Below are 17,879 nucleotides of genomic sequence, written 5' to 3'. Positions count from 1 at the left end.
TGTTCAGCCATTCCCCAATTGATGGCATCCCCTCAGTTTCTAATTCTTTACCCCCAGAAAAGAGCTGCTATAAATATTTTTGTGCATCTAGGTCCTTTTCCTCTTGATTTTTATCTTTTTTGGGATACAGACCTTAGTACAGATCTTTGCTAGGTCAAAGGTATACAGTTTTATAGCTCTTTGGGCATAGTTCCAAAGTGGTCTGCAGAATGGTTGAATTATCACAGCTCTGACAACAGTGCATTAATGTCTCATTTTACCCACATCCCCTCCAACATTTGTCCTATTAGACAATCTAATAAGGATTAGGTAGTACCTCAGAATCATTTTAATTTACATTTCTCCAATCAGTAGTGAGTTAGAATATAGATAGTTTTGATTACTTCATGTGAAAACTTATCATATCTTTTGGTCATTTATCACCTAGGGAATGGCTCTTCTTTTTATAAATTTGACCCAGTTCTCTATATGTTTGAGAAATGAGGCCTTTATCAGAGAAACTTGCTTCAAAATTTTTTTTCAAAGTTACTATTGCTAACTGTATTTCCCTCCATCCTATCCCCCCTGTTTATTCTGTTCTCTCTCCTTTCACCTTGTCCCTCCTCAAAAGTGTTTTGCTTTTGACTACCCCTCCCCCAATCTGCCCTCCCTTTATTACCCTACTTCTCTTTTCTTATCTCCTTTCCCCTCCTACTTTTCCTGTAGGGTAAGATAGATTTCTATATCGAATTGTGTTTGTATCTTATTCCCTCTTTGAGCCAATTCTGATGAGAGTAAGGTTCACTCGCTTCCCCTCTCCTCTTCTCCTCTACTGCAAAAACTTTCTTGCCTCTTTTGTGTGAGATAATTTATCCCATTCTTCCTCTCCCTTTCTCAGCACGTCCCCCTCTCATCCCTTAATTTTATTGTTTAGATATCAGCCCTTCATATTCAACTCACTCCTGTGCCCTTTGTCTATATATACTTTTTCTAACTACCCTAATAATGAAAAAGGTCATATGAGTTATAAATATCATCTTCCAATCTAGGAATGTAAACAGTTTAACCTTAAGTCCCTTGTGATTTCCCTTTGCTGTTTACCTTTTTATGCTTCTCTTGAGTCTTGTATTTAAAAGTCAAATTTTCTTTTCAGCTCTGGTCTTTTCATCAAGAATGCTCCTCTATCTCATTGAATGTCTATTTTTCCCCCTGAAGGGTAGGTGATTCTTGGTTGTAATCCTAGCTCATTTGCCCTCTGGTGTATCATATTCCAAGCCTTCCAGTCCTTCAATGTAACAGCCTCTAAATCTTGTATTATCCTGACTGTGATACCACGATACTTGAATTGTTTCTTTCTGGCTGTTTGCAGTATTTTCTCCTTGACCTGGGAACTCTGGAATTTGGCTATAATATTCTTGGTAGTTTTCATTTTGGGTTCCCTTTCAGGAGGTGAACAATAGATTCTTTCAATTTCTATTTTACCCTCTGGTACTAGAATTTCAGGGCAGTTTTTCCTTGATAATTTCTTTTTTTAAAATATTAATTAAAAAAATATTTTTTTGCTTTTTTTTGCAGGGCAATTGGGGTTAAGTGACTTGCCCAGGGACACATGGTTAGTTTTTGTGTTAAGTGTCTGAGGTTGGATTTGAACTCAGGTCCTCCTGACTCCAGGGCTGGTGCTCTATTCACTGAGCCACCTAGCTGCCCCTGATAATTTCTTAAAGGATGATGTCTAGACTCTTTTTTTGATCATGGCTTATAAGTAGTCCAATAATTCTTAAATTCTCTTTCCTGGATCGATTTTCCAGGTCAGTTGTTTTTCCAGTGAGATATTTCACATTGTCTTCTATTTTTTCATTCTTTTCGTTTTGTTTTGTTGCTTCTTGATTTCTCATAAAGTCATTAGTTTCCATTTGCTCCATTCTAATTTTTAAGGAATTATTTTTGTCAGTGAGCTTTTGAACCTCGTTTTCCATTTGGCCAATTCTGCTTTTTAAGGTATTCTTCTCATTGACTTTTTGGACATCTTTTGCAGTTTGGCCTGGTCTGTTTTAATTTTAAGGTGCTATTTTCTTCAATATTTTTTGTCTCCTGTTGACTCTTTTCTCATGATTTTCTTGCATCACTCTCATTTCTCTTCCCAATTTTTCCTCTGCCTCTCTTATTTGATTTTCAAAATCCTTTTTAAGTTCTTCCATGGCATGAAACCAATTCATATTTTTTTTTTTCCTGGAAGCTTTGGATGTAGAAGCGTTGACTTTGCTGTCTTCTTTTGAGTGTGTGTTTTGATCTTCCCTGTCACCATAATAACTTTCTGTTGTCAGAGTCTTTTTCTGTTTGCTCATTTTCGCAGCCTATTTCCCAGACTTTTAACTATTTGTTAAAGTAGGGCTCTGCTTCCAGGGTTGAGGATGCAATGTCCCAAGCTTCAGGGGTTTTGTGCAACAGTTTTCAAAGATATTTCTGGGGACCTGTAAGTTTTCAATTATTCCAAGGTGGTATGGTCTAAGGAGAGGTGTGTTTACTTCTCTCTTGGCCTGTGCTCTGGTTGGTTATTGACCACAAATACTCTTTTCTGCCTTGAAACTATGAGGATGGTCTTGCCTCCACTGTGGCTGGAAGCTCTCTTGTGCTAGGGCTCCCTCTGCCTTGCCTTGCGACTGACACCCAGGGCTGCGATCCATATCTGAGTATGAGCAAAGCAACAAAGTTCTGCCTCAGTGCTAGCAAAAAGGCCACTATAATCTCCTGTTGTTCGACCCTTTTACTGTCTGTGGTCTGAGAGTTCTGGGAAGAGCTGCTCCCATTGCTGCTGTTGATTTGTCACTCCTGATGCCTGTTCCTGGTTTGCTGTGGCCTGTGTTGAACTATGCTCCACACTCACCCAGTTGGGACAGATCAGACAGATCCTGCTGACCTTCTAAGTTGTCTTTGGCATTTTGGGGCTGAGAGGGATACTGCCACTACTGCAAGCGATTCAGTCACCCTGAGGCCTGCTTCAGGTTTGCTGGGACTCCGGTCTGCACTAGCAGGTTCTTTTTTCTCACCCTGTTGCAGTAGACCTTTCCTGCCAATCTACCAAGTTGTCTTGGGCTGGACATTTGTTTCACTCCATCTTTTTTGTGGGTTCTGCTGCTCTAGAATTTGTTTAGAGTTATTTTTAAAGATATTTGGAGGAGTATAGGGGAGAGCTCAGGGGAGTCCCTGCCTTCACTCCACCATCTTGGTTATTAAATTTTATATATTTATAAACATTCTAATATACATGAGGTCCATAGATTTCAGACTGCTAATGGTGGGGAGTGTGGAGTATGACACAAGAACATTAAGAACCCATGTTATAGAGGAAATTTTTTTCAGTGTTTTCAGTTATGTCTGACTCTTCTTGACCTCATTTGGGGTTTTCTTGGCAGATAGTGGAGTGGTTTGTCATTTCCTTCTTTAGTTCATTTTACAGGTGAGGAAACTGAAACAGAGTTAAGTGACCTGTCCAGGGTCACACAACTAGTAAATGTCTGAGGCCAAATTTGGACTCAACTCTTCGTGACCCCAGGCCCTGGCCTGCTATTCACTGTGCCACCTAGTAGCCTCATAGAGGAAACACAAAGCGATAATTATAATGCATGATGTTCCCTAATGAATGCATTAAAGATTTGTGAAAGTGTTATATGAGGATGGAAGAGATCTAAACCGAACACTGATTCTTATTGAAGAGAATGGATTTCTTTCATCTTTCTGAATTTTTAGATAATCCTTTGGGAATCCCAGAGAGAACTGGACTGGAAGTCAGAATTGGACTGGGTTTGAATACTCCCTTTGGCATTCTAGTCTGACCTTGGCCAAGTCACCTAACCTCTGTAAGCCTCAGTTTTCTCTTGTGTAATGTGCATAAAAATAAAAATACTTTGCTGGTTTGTAGTGAGGATTAAGTGAGATGATAAATACAAAAGGCATTTGTAACTCCAAAGTACTTAATAAATGCAAGCAATTTTAAAGATCATTATTAGTAATGATGTTGCCCATGACTATTTACAATTAAACACAATTCTTCAAACTTTTAAAAACTTTTTGGTTTATAAAACTTTTATGGAAGAAAGGATGACATGAATGTACTATGTCATTGCTATTTTTCAAAAGAGGAAGAGTGAGGACCAGAAGAGGAATAGACTTGTTCTATTTGACCTTGGAGGACAGAACTAGAAGCAGTGAGTGGATGCTACAGGGTCAGATTTAGACTTAGTATAAGGAAAGCCTCATTGATAGGTGGAGTTCCTTAAAAGTACAATGGGCTGCTTTGGGTATTAGTGGGTTCCCTATCACTTCATGGTTGAATACTCATTGGGAATCTTGTAGAAGGGATTTTTGTTCAGATACGGATTAGAATACATGACATGTGAGGTGAGATTCCATAAAGTGGAGTAGCTGAGAAAATTTTTTTGAACTTTAGCATAGAATTGGCTATAAAGGCAGAGGGAGAGTCAAAGGATCCAATTTAATGATTAAAAAAACCAACTTTTTAATTACAAAAAACACAGATTTATATAACTTGGGTAGAATGAGCCAAACAAGGGTTCTCTAGCATAGGGTGAATGTTTTGATGTGGGAGATGTGATGATTGTGATTATAAAGTAATGGGACGAAACAACTGAAAATAGGATTGCCTTTGGAAACTGAATACTGACAAAATTTACTTCTTATATTTTGTTAATAAATTGAAAATATTCTTTAAATTTTAGGGTCTGTTTGGTGTCCCAGAGCTAAGTTCTCCTGAAGGATTTCATGTTGCACAAGAAAAAGCCTTAAGACAAACTGAGTCCCTAGTAGAGAGTGCATGTGCTACACCACCTGGACCACAAACTGTGTGTATATTTGATCAGCTGTCAGATGCCTTGTGCAAAGTAGCAGATTTGGTAAGATCTGTTTTAAGGCTTGAACTTTTCTCTTTAATAATAAAAAATATTTCAATTTAAGCCACATTTTTAATTAATTTCCCCTGCCAATAGTCAGTGTCAGTATACTATAGGACATAAAAGTTTATCTGGAAAATTGTTTTTGAGAAAAATATGAGCAAATTCTCAGATAGTATCCTTATAATAATGTTTGACATTAGTTATGCAACTGAAAACATGTTAATAATGGGGGGAAACCCAGTTATTTACTGTTTTAAGGAAATTTGGTATTCACTTGCAAATTTGCAAAACATTAGGTCTTTTATTCTCATGACAGAAAGATCATACATTGTATAAAAGTATCTACCACGTAGTTCCTTTATGTAGAAAATTTCCTTATTACCTTTAAAATAGGATGCATCTTATTAAAAAAAGTTGACTTACAACTCTTTAGTAATATCTTTATAATACCTAGAAATACAAAGTAGGTGTTTTTGAAAGTAAATGAGTGAACATTTGTATTGTGTTAGAATGAAGTTTTAAAATCAAATTGACATTTTTGAAATGGTGTCTTTAGATTTTTTTTATGGATAGAGACACATAAACCTTCTTTGCTTCTAATGGTGTTATTCTGACTTATAATTTACCTGCCAGGACCAAAAAATATGATTAACTCTTAATTATTCCTACTTATGGAGGGACGAAGTGGCATACAAATTCAAAATAATAGATCATTCAAGATTGCCTATATTTGTTCTTGGATTCTGTTTTTTTTCCTAGTCATTTGAATGTTGTGGGTGTATCTAATGTAAGTATTTACCTTCATCTCATAGCATAACCCTTTGTAAATGCTGTGAGGACCGGGCTTAGGAGAGGTTCAAAAGTTGTTTAGTTTCCCCATCTTGTGTGCTTGTTAGTTCTTCCTGCTTCCTTTCATGTTAAAGTTAATATCACCTCTCTGATCAAAATACACTTGCCCCAAGCCTGCTGGTGTTGGAGGAAATGTTCAGACAATTTTTTTAAAAGCTCTCCTTGGGGTGGCCAGGTGGCTCAGCGAGTAAGAGCACTGGCTCCAGTGTCAGGATGACCTGGATCAAATCTGTGCTCAGATACTCAGCACTACACCCAGAAATAATTGGCCGTGTAACCTTGAGCAAGTTACTTAACCCCAATTGCTTTAAAAAAAAAAAAAGGTCTCCTGGCTGGATTTAAAGTAAAAGTTTAAGATTGTAAGCTTCTTGAGGAAAGGGGCAGTATTTTTGACCAACTATATATGGAATGAATATTATTAAATTAATATTGCATAGTATCAATGAAATAAATGCTTCTTTCACCTAACTTGCTTATGTCAATAAAAACTTGAAAGCAAATGTTGCTTACTTTAAAATTCCCTGGCGATACTAAAGAGCTGACAGCATTGGCATTTGGTAGAGAAATTGCAACCGTAGGTTTGCTTCCTCTTAATGATCCCTAGTAACTTTCCATGCTTATTTTCATAACTTTTCCCAGATGTTTGCTTTCATTTTATTGCATTGAAGTTCATTTTGGTTCCTTTTCCCCCTATTCTTGTTGGTAGAATAAAATGTTACTTTTCAATCTTTTTACCTTGTGTAAATGTCAGTTTTAAAGGATACAAAATCTCAAGACAAATTTTGATCACCCAGATATTGTATATGTGATAGTTATTGAATATAAAATTTTAAATATTTCTGTATGAAGCAGCCAGTAAGATTATCCTAGTTGTAAAAGAGTAGTTTTACTGAACTAGATTGTTGTCCAGTTCAGTTGCGTCTGATTGTTCATGATCCCATAGAGTGCCTTCTTAAGTTTGTAATGTAGAATGGAAAATTGTTTCATTTCTCAGAAATAATAAAATAATTATTTTGGAGTTCAGGTTATCCCCTTACCTTGTTTCCCTCACCACTATTCTAAATGGATGAAGTTTTTCTTTAATGTTAAGTATTAGTTACGAATTGAGTGTAACACTCTTAACCTTTCTGGACCTTAGTAGTTTCCTTATCTGTAAAATGCAAGGGCTGGATTAGATAGTTTATCAGGTTTCTTCTGGTTTTAAGAGTTATTATCCTTTATTAACTAGACGAGATTCCATTGCTTCTAGTATGTTATATTTGGTAATTTAAAATTACTTTGTAAATTCCTTCATAAATAACATTTTATATACTTTAATGCTAAGCTGAGTTTATTGTTATTTTAAAAAATAATGTGTCAGTCATGTGAATTTGCTTATTTATGTGTATTAAAATATGGAATTTTATCTTGTGTTGATTGTATTTTATACATTTGTTGCATGTTAATTTGTCATTGACTTCACAGAGAAAAGCATAACAAAACATTTTTAGTTACTAAGTTTTGTAGCATGTTTTTGTTAAAAGTAAAATTGCTTTCAGTCTAGTGGTTTCAGTTTTTTTCACTTACTGTTTAATTTTTAGCTTTTTGAAGGAGTTAAAAATAAAACTCATTGTAACCCTTCATAGCACTAGGAATGTGACAGAAACCCCAGGTTGGAAGTAGAGAGTCAGCTGTGACACTAAAAGTCCTGTGTAGAAAGTACTGAGATGAGATAGGAGAAGGTGTATGACCATATTGCCATATGAAGTTTCCTAGATCTAAATGTTACTACAAATACTAATGCTTTGCAATGTTATTTTGTGGTACCAAATTAATAGGTGTAAATTAGTGGAGGAAAATGCACACATATGGATGGAGAGAAAGAGAAATTTGGACTACTTAATTTTTTTGTATAAATGTCTACATTTTTTAAAACAATTTTTTAAAAACCATGATTTAAAAAGTTTTTTCTTTGGAGGAATAAGATTTTTCTGCCAAACTGAAAATAAGTTCTGAAAATATTTTCTTTGGAGCACAGAATGCTCACTACTAGCCTTTGCTAAACCCATTTAGGAAAAAACACTATCACTGGTAGAAATAGACTGGTTAAGCCAGATAGAAGATATAAACTGCTGGATGATACTTTTAAAAATATAAATTTTTATCTATTTTTACATCTTGGAAAAGTTGTTTTCCATCATATCTCCTCTTGGTTTCTTTTTCCCTTATATTAGGCTGATTTTGTGAAAATTGCTCATCCTGACCCTGCATACAGAGAGGCAGCAGAAGACGCCTGCAGAAACATTGGTACCATGGTAGAAAAGTATGTTAAGTTCATATCTGTTACAATATTGGCCTGCACAATAGCAAGAGATCATGTTAGGGGAGATTTTTTCTTTTAATACTTCAATGTTTGTGTTGTCAACAAAAGCATTAGACTCTATGAGTAGAGATAAGTGTATTTAAGTTGTTTTGTCAAAATGATGAATGTAGGTTGCTAGGTTGTTGCTTTTATTATAGTATGTGCCAATAAAACACAACAAATATAAGTCTAAATTTCCTGAGTCTGCTATCAGTTACTATGGCCTATAATGTCTATACAGTTTAGACTTGTTTAATGTCATGTTTAGTGTCAATAAATTCTGTATGTAAAAGGAGTGTTAGAGTTGCTTTGGGGACCAAGAAAATTTCCCTGGTAGGGTTGAGGATGAAAGGTATTATTGGATATTATTGGTCCTTGTTGAGCCTAGTAGTAAACCACAATTGCCAAGAAGTGAATTTTCTTTAAAGTTACTTTGAAAGTAGTTTAAATGCTTTTAAAATTATTGTGCCAGACCCCAGGTACCTTTTAACTTCATTTATAGAAAAGGATACAGTTACTATTGAAAGTCCTTAAGTACCCAGCATCATGCCAGTTACAAAGAACTGTTCATTTGACAATTTAAAGATTTTCACAGGGGCAGCTAGGTGGTGCAGTGAACAGAATACCGGCCCTGGAGTCAGGAGGACCTGAGTGGACCTGAGTTCAAATCTGGCCTTAGACATTCAACACTTACTAGCCGTGTGACCTTGGGCAAGTCACCTAACCCCAATTGTCCTGTCTTTCCCCCTCCAAAAAGCAAAAAACCAGAGTAGTCTAGATAGAGATGGATTGCTTTGTCCAGATTGCTGGAGGCAACTGAGTCTTAATATGTAGCTACATTCTCAGCAGGAGGAGCTGAAGACTTTTAGCTCACTTCCTCATTTAAATGCCTACTCCCTCATTAATTGTTCACCAATTAGGATTGATTTCTCTTGTCAGGGGTATTCCCTTTTTTTTTTTTTAAGCAATCAAGGTTAAGTAACTTGCTCAAGGTTACAGGGCCAGTTATTTCTGGGTGTGGTGCTGAGTGTCTGAGCCCGGAATTCAATCTCCAGGTCATCCCAACACTGGAGCCAATGCTCTTACTCGCTGAGCCACCTGGCTGCCCCTGAATTACTCTATTTTTTAAGATATTATTTTCTTCAGTCAGGTTGTTGACTCTCATTTCATAATTTTCTTGCGTCATTCTCATTTCTCTTCCCAATTTTTCCTCCACTTCTCTTTTTTGGTTTTCAAAATCCTTTTTAAGCTCCTCTATGGCCTGTACCCAGGTCATATTTTTCTTTGAAGCTTTTGGTGCAGGAGTTCTAACTTCCTTGTCTTCTGTTCCATGCTTTGATCCTTTTTGTCCCCAAGCTACATTCTCAGCAGGAGGAGCTGAAGACTTTTAGCTTCCCTCCTCATTTAAATGCCTACCCCCTCATCAATTGTTCTCCAGTCAGGATTGATTTCTATCATCAGGAGTATTGCCTTTCAAAAAAAAATATTTAAGGCATTCAGTGTTTCCTTTAGATATCTTTCATTACTGATAGAAGCCACTGACCATAAATTTATTGATTTTTTTTGCTAGGCTAATTAATAAATTGATTGTTAATTCTCCCAAAATTCTGTTTCTTGGGCTTTTCATTCATCTCAGTGGTATATTTAATTTTTGGCTGCATCAACTCCTGAAACCATGAAAAGACTAAAGAGAGGGATAGTGTATCCCTGGTTATAATAAACTGATAAAATCATGGGTCTGTTGAAGTAGCTGAAGATGACGTATGTAGGCATGTAATAACCACTCTGAGGTAGTGATGACAGGGGCTTATTCCCACTTTATAGATGAGAAAGCTGAGGCTTAGGTGGAATAATTTACCTGAGGCCACTCAGCTAGTAAGTGACAGAATTGTGATTCATATTCGAGTCTTCTGCCTTAAAATCTACTTTTTATCTTTGAAACAGTCATTAATATTCCAGTTTGAGGTTGGGGCATGTCACTTTAGATTAGGAAAAAAGACTTCTTGGATATCTGGATAGAGGCTGCTTTTTTGAATGGTGGGATATTTTTAGTCTATATTTGGAGTCTTAACAGTAGTAGTAAATGTCACCATTTTAGGTGCAATACCAGATCTGTATTTATACATGACCCTTTCCTAAGCAGTGTTAAAGTCTTAATCACTTAAGATGTGACAAAGAGGGTAGAATATAATTGGGATAGGAGGGGGCATAAGTATCTTTAAGAGAGTGGAATTTAAGGTCCATTTTTCCTTCTGAGTACTCATGAATTTATTATTTTTTATAATTACTATAACCTTGAGTAATTAAATGCTTAAAAATCTTCATTTGATGAGTCTAAATTTTAATTTTTATCTAGCACTGTGACTTAGCCTTTCCCTTAGTTTTGCTTGAGAGGCAGTATAACATACTGCCTTCATAGGGATTTTTAAAATCAATGATGTATGTGTGCTGCAAGTCATAAAGAAATTATATTTTCCATCAAGTGAAGAAAAAGAATTCAATTAGACTTTATGACTAAATCTAGGTATGAATTTTTTTTTTGAGTTGAGATCTTAGCTAAGTTTCAACTAAAACATTATCACAAATTTGTCTATTTACATTTCTCTTAAGGCAAAAGTAAAAGGCCTTTACTTACTACCTGGGTGACATTGGGCAAGTCATTTAATTTGCCCAACTTTCTGGGTCTCATTTTTTCTAGTCTGTAAAATAATGAGTTTGGACTAGATGCCTTCTGCTACCTGTAGGTTTAGGTCCCTTTTATCTCTAAATCTGTGATCTGTAATTTTTGTTCCTTTGACTTGGAGTAGAACCTCAAGTGAAGGCATCTTAATTGCTAATGTTCTTAGTTGTAATACTGAGAGGAATCCTTAGGTAGTACTATATTGTGGAAAGAACCCCAGAGTTAAGGGGTCAGAAACCTGGATTTGAATCATAGCAGAGCTAACTGACTTTGTGGCCTTGGGCAAGTCACTTAATCACTCTGAGCTAGTTAACTATTGGAGCTATGATTCAAATACAGGTTTGTGACCTCTTAACTCTGGAGCTCTTTCTTTAATGGCAAAGTGTAATGTATGCTCTACTTTATAAGTTAGTTTTTAGAATGACCTTTTTGTATTCTGTAAAGCACATATATAAGTATGAGCTATTGTTAAGTTTGTTTTTTCATAACTCTTCACGATGCCATAGTAGTAGCCAGTAGAATGAAATGTGTGTCTCTGCAGGCTTCCTCTAAATTGCTCCTGAAAATGGCTTTTATCTTAGGAATTAGAGACACAATCTGATAACCTGGAAGGCATTAGGAAATAATCAAAGACACAGATTTATGAAAGGGAATAAACTACCCTTCCTACCAGTTGGGACCTGCCAGGAATCTTATCACTTAGTTCTGTTCTCTTCAGTCAAGCAGAACAAATCTATTTATTCTATGTGGCAATCCTTCAAATACTTGAAAACAACTGTAGTTCCCCCCACCTCATCCCTTAATCCTCTCTCCTTCAGGCTGAGCATATCCAGTTCCTTCAGAAGTTCTTTATAGGAGGGGTTGGCAAACTGCACAGTGATATGTCCTGTTACCACCCACCACATGTTCTTGTACTCTTGTGACACAAGAACAGTTTTTAAATTCTAAAATAAAGTTTAATTGTATTTTAAAATCTAAAAACCATGCTTAACTTGCAGGCCATTGGGTACTCCTGCTCAATGGCATAAGTTCTAGTTCCTTCACCATTCCAAACATTTATTAAAACCACTCACCAAATCATTCACCAAACCAAACACTATTTACTTTCTTTTGGATATTCTAAAAATTGACACTTTCCTAAAATGTGGTATCCAGAACTGAATCATACTCAGATGTAGTCAGATCAAGATAAAATTCAATGGGACAGTCACTTCTTTGATTCTAGATGCTATGGCTCTCAAAATAGCCAAGAATACAATTGATTTTTTATGTCTGCCATTTCACACTGTTGACTCCTGTTGACTACTGAAACTCCAAGATCTGAGCTGTTGTCTAGCAACACTTTCCCCTCCATCCTATACTTTTTTTTTTGAAGGGGGAAGGTAGGCAAATTGGGGTTAAGTGACTTGCCCAAGGTCACACAGCTAGTAAGTGTTAAGTGTCTGAGGCCGGATTTGAACTCAGGTCCTCCTGACTCCAGGGCCGGTGCTCTATTCACTGCTCCACCTAGCCACCCCCATCCTATACTTTTGAAGTTGATTTCTTGAACCCCAGTATAGAACTTTATATTGGTTCCTCTTTCCTTTTATTTTTCTCTTATTTGATTTGATCTATTGTTCTAATCTGTGCCAAAATCTTTCTAGATCCCCATTTTTGTCCAGTGTTTTCATTCTTCCTTCTGGGTTCATGACATCTGCAAACATGATGAGCAACTGATTTATACGTTATTATATGATTTATACAATATTGAACAGACACAGTTATTCTCTACTCCATAGAGAAGAATAGTTGAAGCTTTTATGCCTCGGTTTTGAAAGGTTGTTTATCCTTACACTGCTATTAACTTTGAACTTTGACTTAATTTCTGCGGGATGTCTATCTGTGGTTATAACATTCATAGCCTAAATGAGAAAATCCTTGAGTTTTATTCATGTACACTATAGAATTTAACTTTATTCTTTGAATAATAATAAATTAAGATTTAAAATTATACTGATCTATTTGTTTTTCATCTATAATTTTTCTAGGTTAAATACGAATGTGGAATTATATCAAAGTTTGCAAAAATTATTATCAGATGAAAACCTTGTGGCTTCTCTTGATCCTGAAACCAGGTACTTGTTTGTTAGCTTATGCTTAACATTTTATGTGTTTGTGAATCTGGGGGAATCAGGAGATATTTGTAGTAGTAATATTAACTCTGTTTTAAAATAAACTCTCATATTACTAACTATTACATCTCAATTTCCAGCGATTGAGGGGAGGGTCAAGTTTCAATGACTGATGGCAGATTATTTGGTTTACTGTGATCAACTTAGTATTTTGAAGTCAGTGACTTAATTTCTAAATTTTATCAATGTATAGAAAGCACTTACTGTGCTTGATGCTTGGGGAGATACAAGATGAAGAGTACATGCCTTCCAAGGCTGAGCAGAACAAATCTACTTCTCTTTGAGTCCTGATACTTCCTCTTCTGGATTGTAACAGACATGTAATACTTGGATAATCTTTTAGAAAAAAGTCTGTGGATGGAGAAGTAGAGTTGAGGGAGCTGGCAAGAATGCTGGAGCTGGAGTCAGGAGATAGGGATTGAAATTCTGGCTCCAAAACTTAATAGGTGTGTGACTACAGGCAAGTCACTTAACCTTGGTTAAGCCTCGGTTTCCTTATTTGTAAAGGGGGATGATAATACTTATACTATCTACCTCATATTTGTTAGAAAAGTACTTTTTTTAAATTGTAAAATCCCATTTAAATGTGAATTACTATTTTATGATATAATAGAAAGCACAGTGAAATGGAAGCCATGATACCTGGGTTCTAGTCCTTGCCTGGCCACATCTATGTGGTTTGGAATAAGTAACTTCACCTTGCTAGACTTATGTGATGGAGTTGGGTGAGAAGATTTCTGAGGTCCCCTCTAGGCCTGTGATTCACTTTGCATGAAGGTAATATGCATCTTCTCAATGAAGTAGGAGGTTATGTCATATGCTCTGAGTTGGTGAGTATATACCTCCTTCATTTCTCACTCCCTCCATCTACCTTTCTTATCTTACTCTTCTCCCCTTCCTGCCATCTTATTTCTTTTGGAGGCTGAGTTGAATAAAAGAAACAGAAGACAGAATTGAGAGAATACCATCAATTAGTGAAATCCATCTATTTCCATAAGAAGGCTAGGACAGATTCCCTATTGTTTAATTAGATAACTGAATTAGATGTGACATTTGGAAGTAGAAGGGGCTTTTCTCTTATAGCTCTTGGCTCTTATACAGAATAACTGATTTTATTATAAATAATTTTGATAAATCTATGGTTGTCATGAATAAACAATATTTGATTAGTGAATAACAGGAAATGTATTTTTAAGATAATATATTCAAAGGAATATTCAAAATATGTTATTAATAACTGTAGCAGCAAGCACCCCAAGCGTCCTCAGGGTTTGCTGCCACCACAGGTTCTTAGATCTGCTTTGTTAAAGGAAAGCAACTCAAAATGGGTTAACAAGCTTACTTTAATCAGTCAGACATATATTGTTTACCTTGTTCAGGGGAAAAGGTCAGCACCCCGAACTTCAAAGTACACAGACAGAATTATCAAGACAGAAACAGATCTAGTAGACAGATTTCAAACTGTCCAACCATTACATCCATACCCAATCAACATCTGGGTTTCTTCAAAGGGGGGGGGTGGACTCCAGACAACGGCTTCGCAGAATCCATATCAAATCACAGAACACTTCTCAAAGTGAGCCCTCAAAACAAAGCCTCACATCAGGGCTTATATAGCCTTCTCCTGGCTCAGAGAATGTAACAACCTTATTGACCCTCTGCCCAATCAAAAAGTATCTACTGAAAAACAAGCCTCCCACCCCAGGCTTCAGGTGCACTTTAGCCTAGGGGCAGGGAAGATCTTCCAAATTTGCATTCCCATTACAATAACATAATTAGGTAAAGTCATTTATATTTACAGATGTATGTTTGATTTATTTCATCACAGTAATTCTAATTGATTGTAAGCTGTTTGAGGGCATATTTTTAGTTATTATTTTATCCCCCAAAGCACTTGGCAGAGGGCCTTTTATGTATTAGTTGCTTAATAAATGTCTTTTGAGTAAGTGAATAAATAACTCCTTTTTGCTTTCCTCTTAGAATTTTGATGAAACTGGGTTGGCTAGGTGTAATGTAATGCCAAGGAAAGGCAACTTCCCAAGGTTCAAAATACCAGCATAGGTGCTCTCCATTTTATTCAGTGACAAATTAAGAACAGAGAAGATCAAAACATGACATCATTGAAAATACAGCATTTACTAAGTGTGATTAAATAATCTCCAAGTACTACCCCACCCCAGGACCTTACATTCATTCAATCAATTACAAAGTCCCTGTTCTAAATACTATTCCACCCCTAGGCTGTACCTTCATTTAGTCCATCACAAAGCCCCTCTTCTCAAATGGAGATTAGTTTCCAATCATAAGTAAAGTACATTCATTTGTTCAATCATAGAACACAAAAAGGTCAAAAGTTCCCCACCCCTGGATCACAATTGAATCTACCCCAGAGTTACAACAAGTTTAAGCACAGCACTTAATAGCCAAGTGGAGGTCTTTTCTTCATCTTGACACTAGGCAAGTTCTCAGCAATCTTTGTTCCTGGGGAGACAAAGCTTAGCAAGGCCACAAGATACATTGTCAGTCTCTTCATTAATTCATCCTCTGTGTGCAGAACAGTCCTAGGACCCCTGAAAACATTAGCAAAACCCTCTCCCAGGATTTCTGTAAACATAGAACAAGAAAATCCTTCTTCAGGGCTTCTGAACCAACAGAAAGGTTCCCAGACTCCTGCAACAACAGCACTATCCTTTGCCAGTGGACAGTATTCACTCTCTGTCTGCAGGACAGTCTCAGGAGCTCTTAACCAAGAGAAAGGTTCTCAGACCCCTGCAATAACAGCACTGTCCTTCACCAGTGGACAGCATTCACTCTCTGTCTGCAGGACAGTCTCAGGAGCTCTTAACCAACAGCCAGGTTGCAGGACTTCTTCAGCAACAGGACTGTCTTTCACCAATGGACAAATCTGGCAAAACAACATCAAAACAGACAGACAAAGTACCAGCATAACAGCCATGTCTCCTCAGTCCTTGGCAGCTCCGGGGGCAGGTCTCAAAAGTCCAGGGCAATTCAAAGTGGCCCTCAGCAATCCTCTTAGTCTCTCTCTGCCTCCACAAGTGCTGCTTCCAAAAAGTTCTTCTGCCTCTCTCTTGTGTCTCTCCAAATCTACATCACCAGCTCCTCCCAGTTCCGGACTTTCTTTTCACATCAACAAGTCCATCCCACAGGTGGGATTAACAAGCTCTGGGTTTTAACACAAACCAAAAACCAAGCCAATACAGGGGAATCTTTAAATGCCATTACTATTATACTAGGTGGCACAGTGAATAGAGCACCAGCCCTGGAGTCAGGAGGACCTGAATTCAAATGTGGCCTCAGACACTTGACACACTTACTAGCCGTGTGACTTTGGGCAAGTCACTTAATCCCAGTTGCCCTCCAAAAAAAAAAAAGCAAAAAAAAAAAGAATTTTGATGAAACTAATCACATGTGGGAAGTAGTTTATTGTTCATTTATAACTTTAGGCTTGAGTATTATATAACTGGGGGCAACTACGTGACCCAGGGGATAGAGCACTAGGCATGAAGTCAGGAAGACCTGAGTTCAAATCCAGCCTTAGATACTTATTAGCACTGAAGAAGGAAATAGCAAACCACTCCAGTATCTTTGCCAAGAAAACCTCAACTGGGATTCAAAGAGTCAGACACGACTGAAACAAGTGAGCAACAACAAATTATATAACTAAAATACACTACTTTGGTGATCAGCTGTTGTTACCAGCACTAAGTAAATTTCTGTTTACAAAACAGGTTATGTATATTTGCCTTTACTGGTGTGAAATACATATACCAAATTAATGGTCTAATTAAAATTACACCAGCCATTTTAATGGTGTCATCCTAAGTGTTTATAGCAGCTAACTGAATTGTGACCAACATTAATCTTTATCATGATTCTTAAACTAAAATCAAAGAAATCACATTTACTAAAAAATGCATATATTTTCCTCAGATTTTCATATTAAATTGTTTTTTTAAAAAATTTGTCTCATGAAGTAATTAAAGTTTGCATCTCTTTGAAGGGTCTGCAGCAATATGTGGGAGACGTAGGCAGTTCAGCAGTTGGATCAAATGATTAAAAATTTTTACTTTAGGTAAAAGTTAATTAAGTAGAGGTCCTCAGATCATGTTCTATAGTTCTGCTAACATGCTTCTCTTCTGTTGATTAATTCATTCTTGTAGATTAAGAATGGTATTGGTGCCACTCAAAACAGCACCTTGCTTGTACCATTAGATTTGGTCATTTTAGATTGATTCAAAGTACTTTTGATCTTCACAAACTAGGAAGCTTTTGTTATGATCAACAAGAAGTATATTTTTGTTTCCATTTTGAATAGTTGTGAAAAGCCAAAATAGTGCATCAGATGTTCAGTAAGCATAAATTCCCCTGATATTTTGAAATGTGCCTAGAGAAAGCGATATCTTACTGAGAAACTTTGCAGTCTTGAAGAGTAAAAGAAAAACAGCTTTCATTAGTTAAGGAGCTGGTCTTCTAGCATAGCTTCAAAGAATTTAATATTCCATGTAGCTGCTACTATTTGGAAGAGAGATGGAAAATCTCATGTCTTGAAAGTGGAATTTTTGTCCAAATACAAACCAGTATTAAGTTTTAAATTAGTGAATTTTTGATGGTTTTGAAATAAATATATAAGCAAGCACTTTGGTTGTCAGGGATTTGAGTTTTGTGGATACTTAAATAAATTATTAAGTATAAATCATAATTTAAAAATTTTTATTAATTTTTTGTTATCTAATAATTCATTACCCACTTATTAGCTTCTCTGTGCAGAGTCATTGGGGTAGACCTAGGTAGAGATGTGATCTTTTGATAAGACTTCATCCTTGTTACCCTTATAGAAGTTATAGTTAAGTTATAGATAACACACACACACACAGGGACCAGGAATAGACATGTGATTTTTATGGTATAGGAGACTCCAAGATGAGGAA

The 17,879-nt window shown here is 36.4% G+C and overlaps 1 protein-coding gene across 4 annotated transcripts in view; it reads left to right on the top strand.

The window, feature by feature from the left end:
- MIPEP (mitochondrial intermediate peptidase) overlaps positions 1-17,879 on the top strand; it is a 189,802-nt gene that overhangs the window by 3,983 nt on the left and 167,940 nt on the right. For all 4 annotated transcript variants that reach the window (XR_011166757.1, XM_069080141.1, XM_069080140.1 and 1 more), the window contains exons 2-4: positions 4,716-4,889; positions 7,952-8,040; positions 12,787-12,873. Coding sequence is in view for 3 of the 4 variants with exons in the window: in XM_069080141.1 (XP_068936242.1) it covers positions 4,716-4,889; positions 7,952-8,040; positions 12,787-12,873 (350 nt within the window). In the remaining variant the exon portion in view is untranslated. The remainder of the gene's footprint in view (positions 1-4,715; positions 4,890-7,951; positions 8,041-12,786; positions 12,874-17,879) is intronic.

Source organism: Petaurus breviceps, unplaced genomic scaffold (genome assembly GCF_028583685.1).
Source record: "Petaurus breviceps papuanus isolate PSGF00001 unplaced genomic scaffold, PetGlider_PUasm1.0 91133, whole genome shotgun sequence".
Lineage (NCBI taxonomy): Eukaryota > Metazoa > Chordata > Mammalia > Diprotodontia > Petauridae > Petaurus > Petaurus breviceps.
This window is presented reverse-complemented; position numbering and strand designations above follow the sequence as displayed.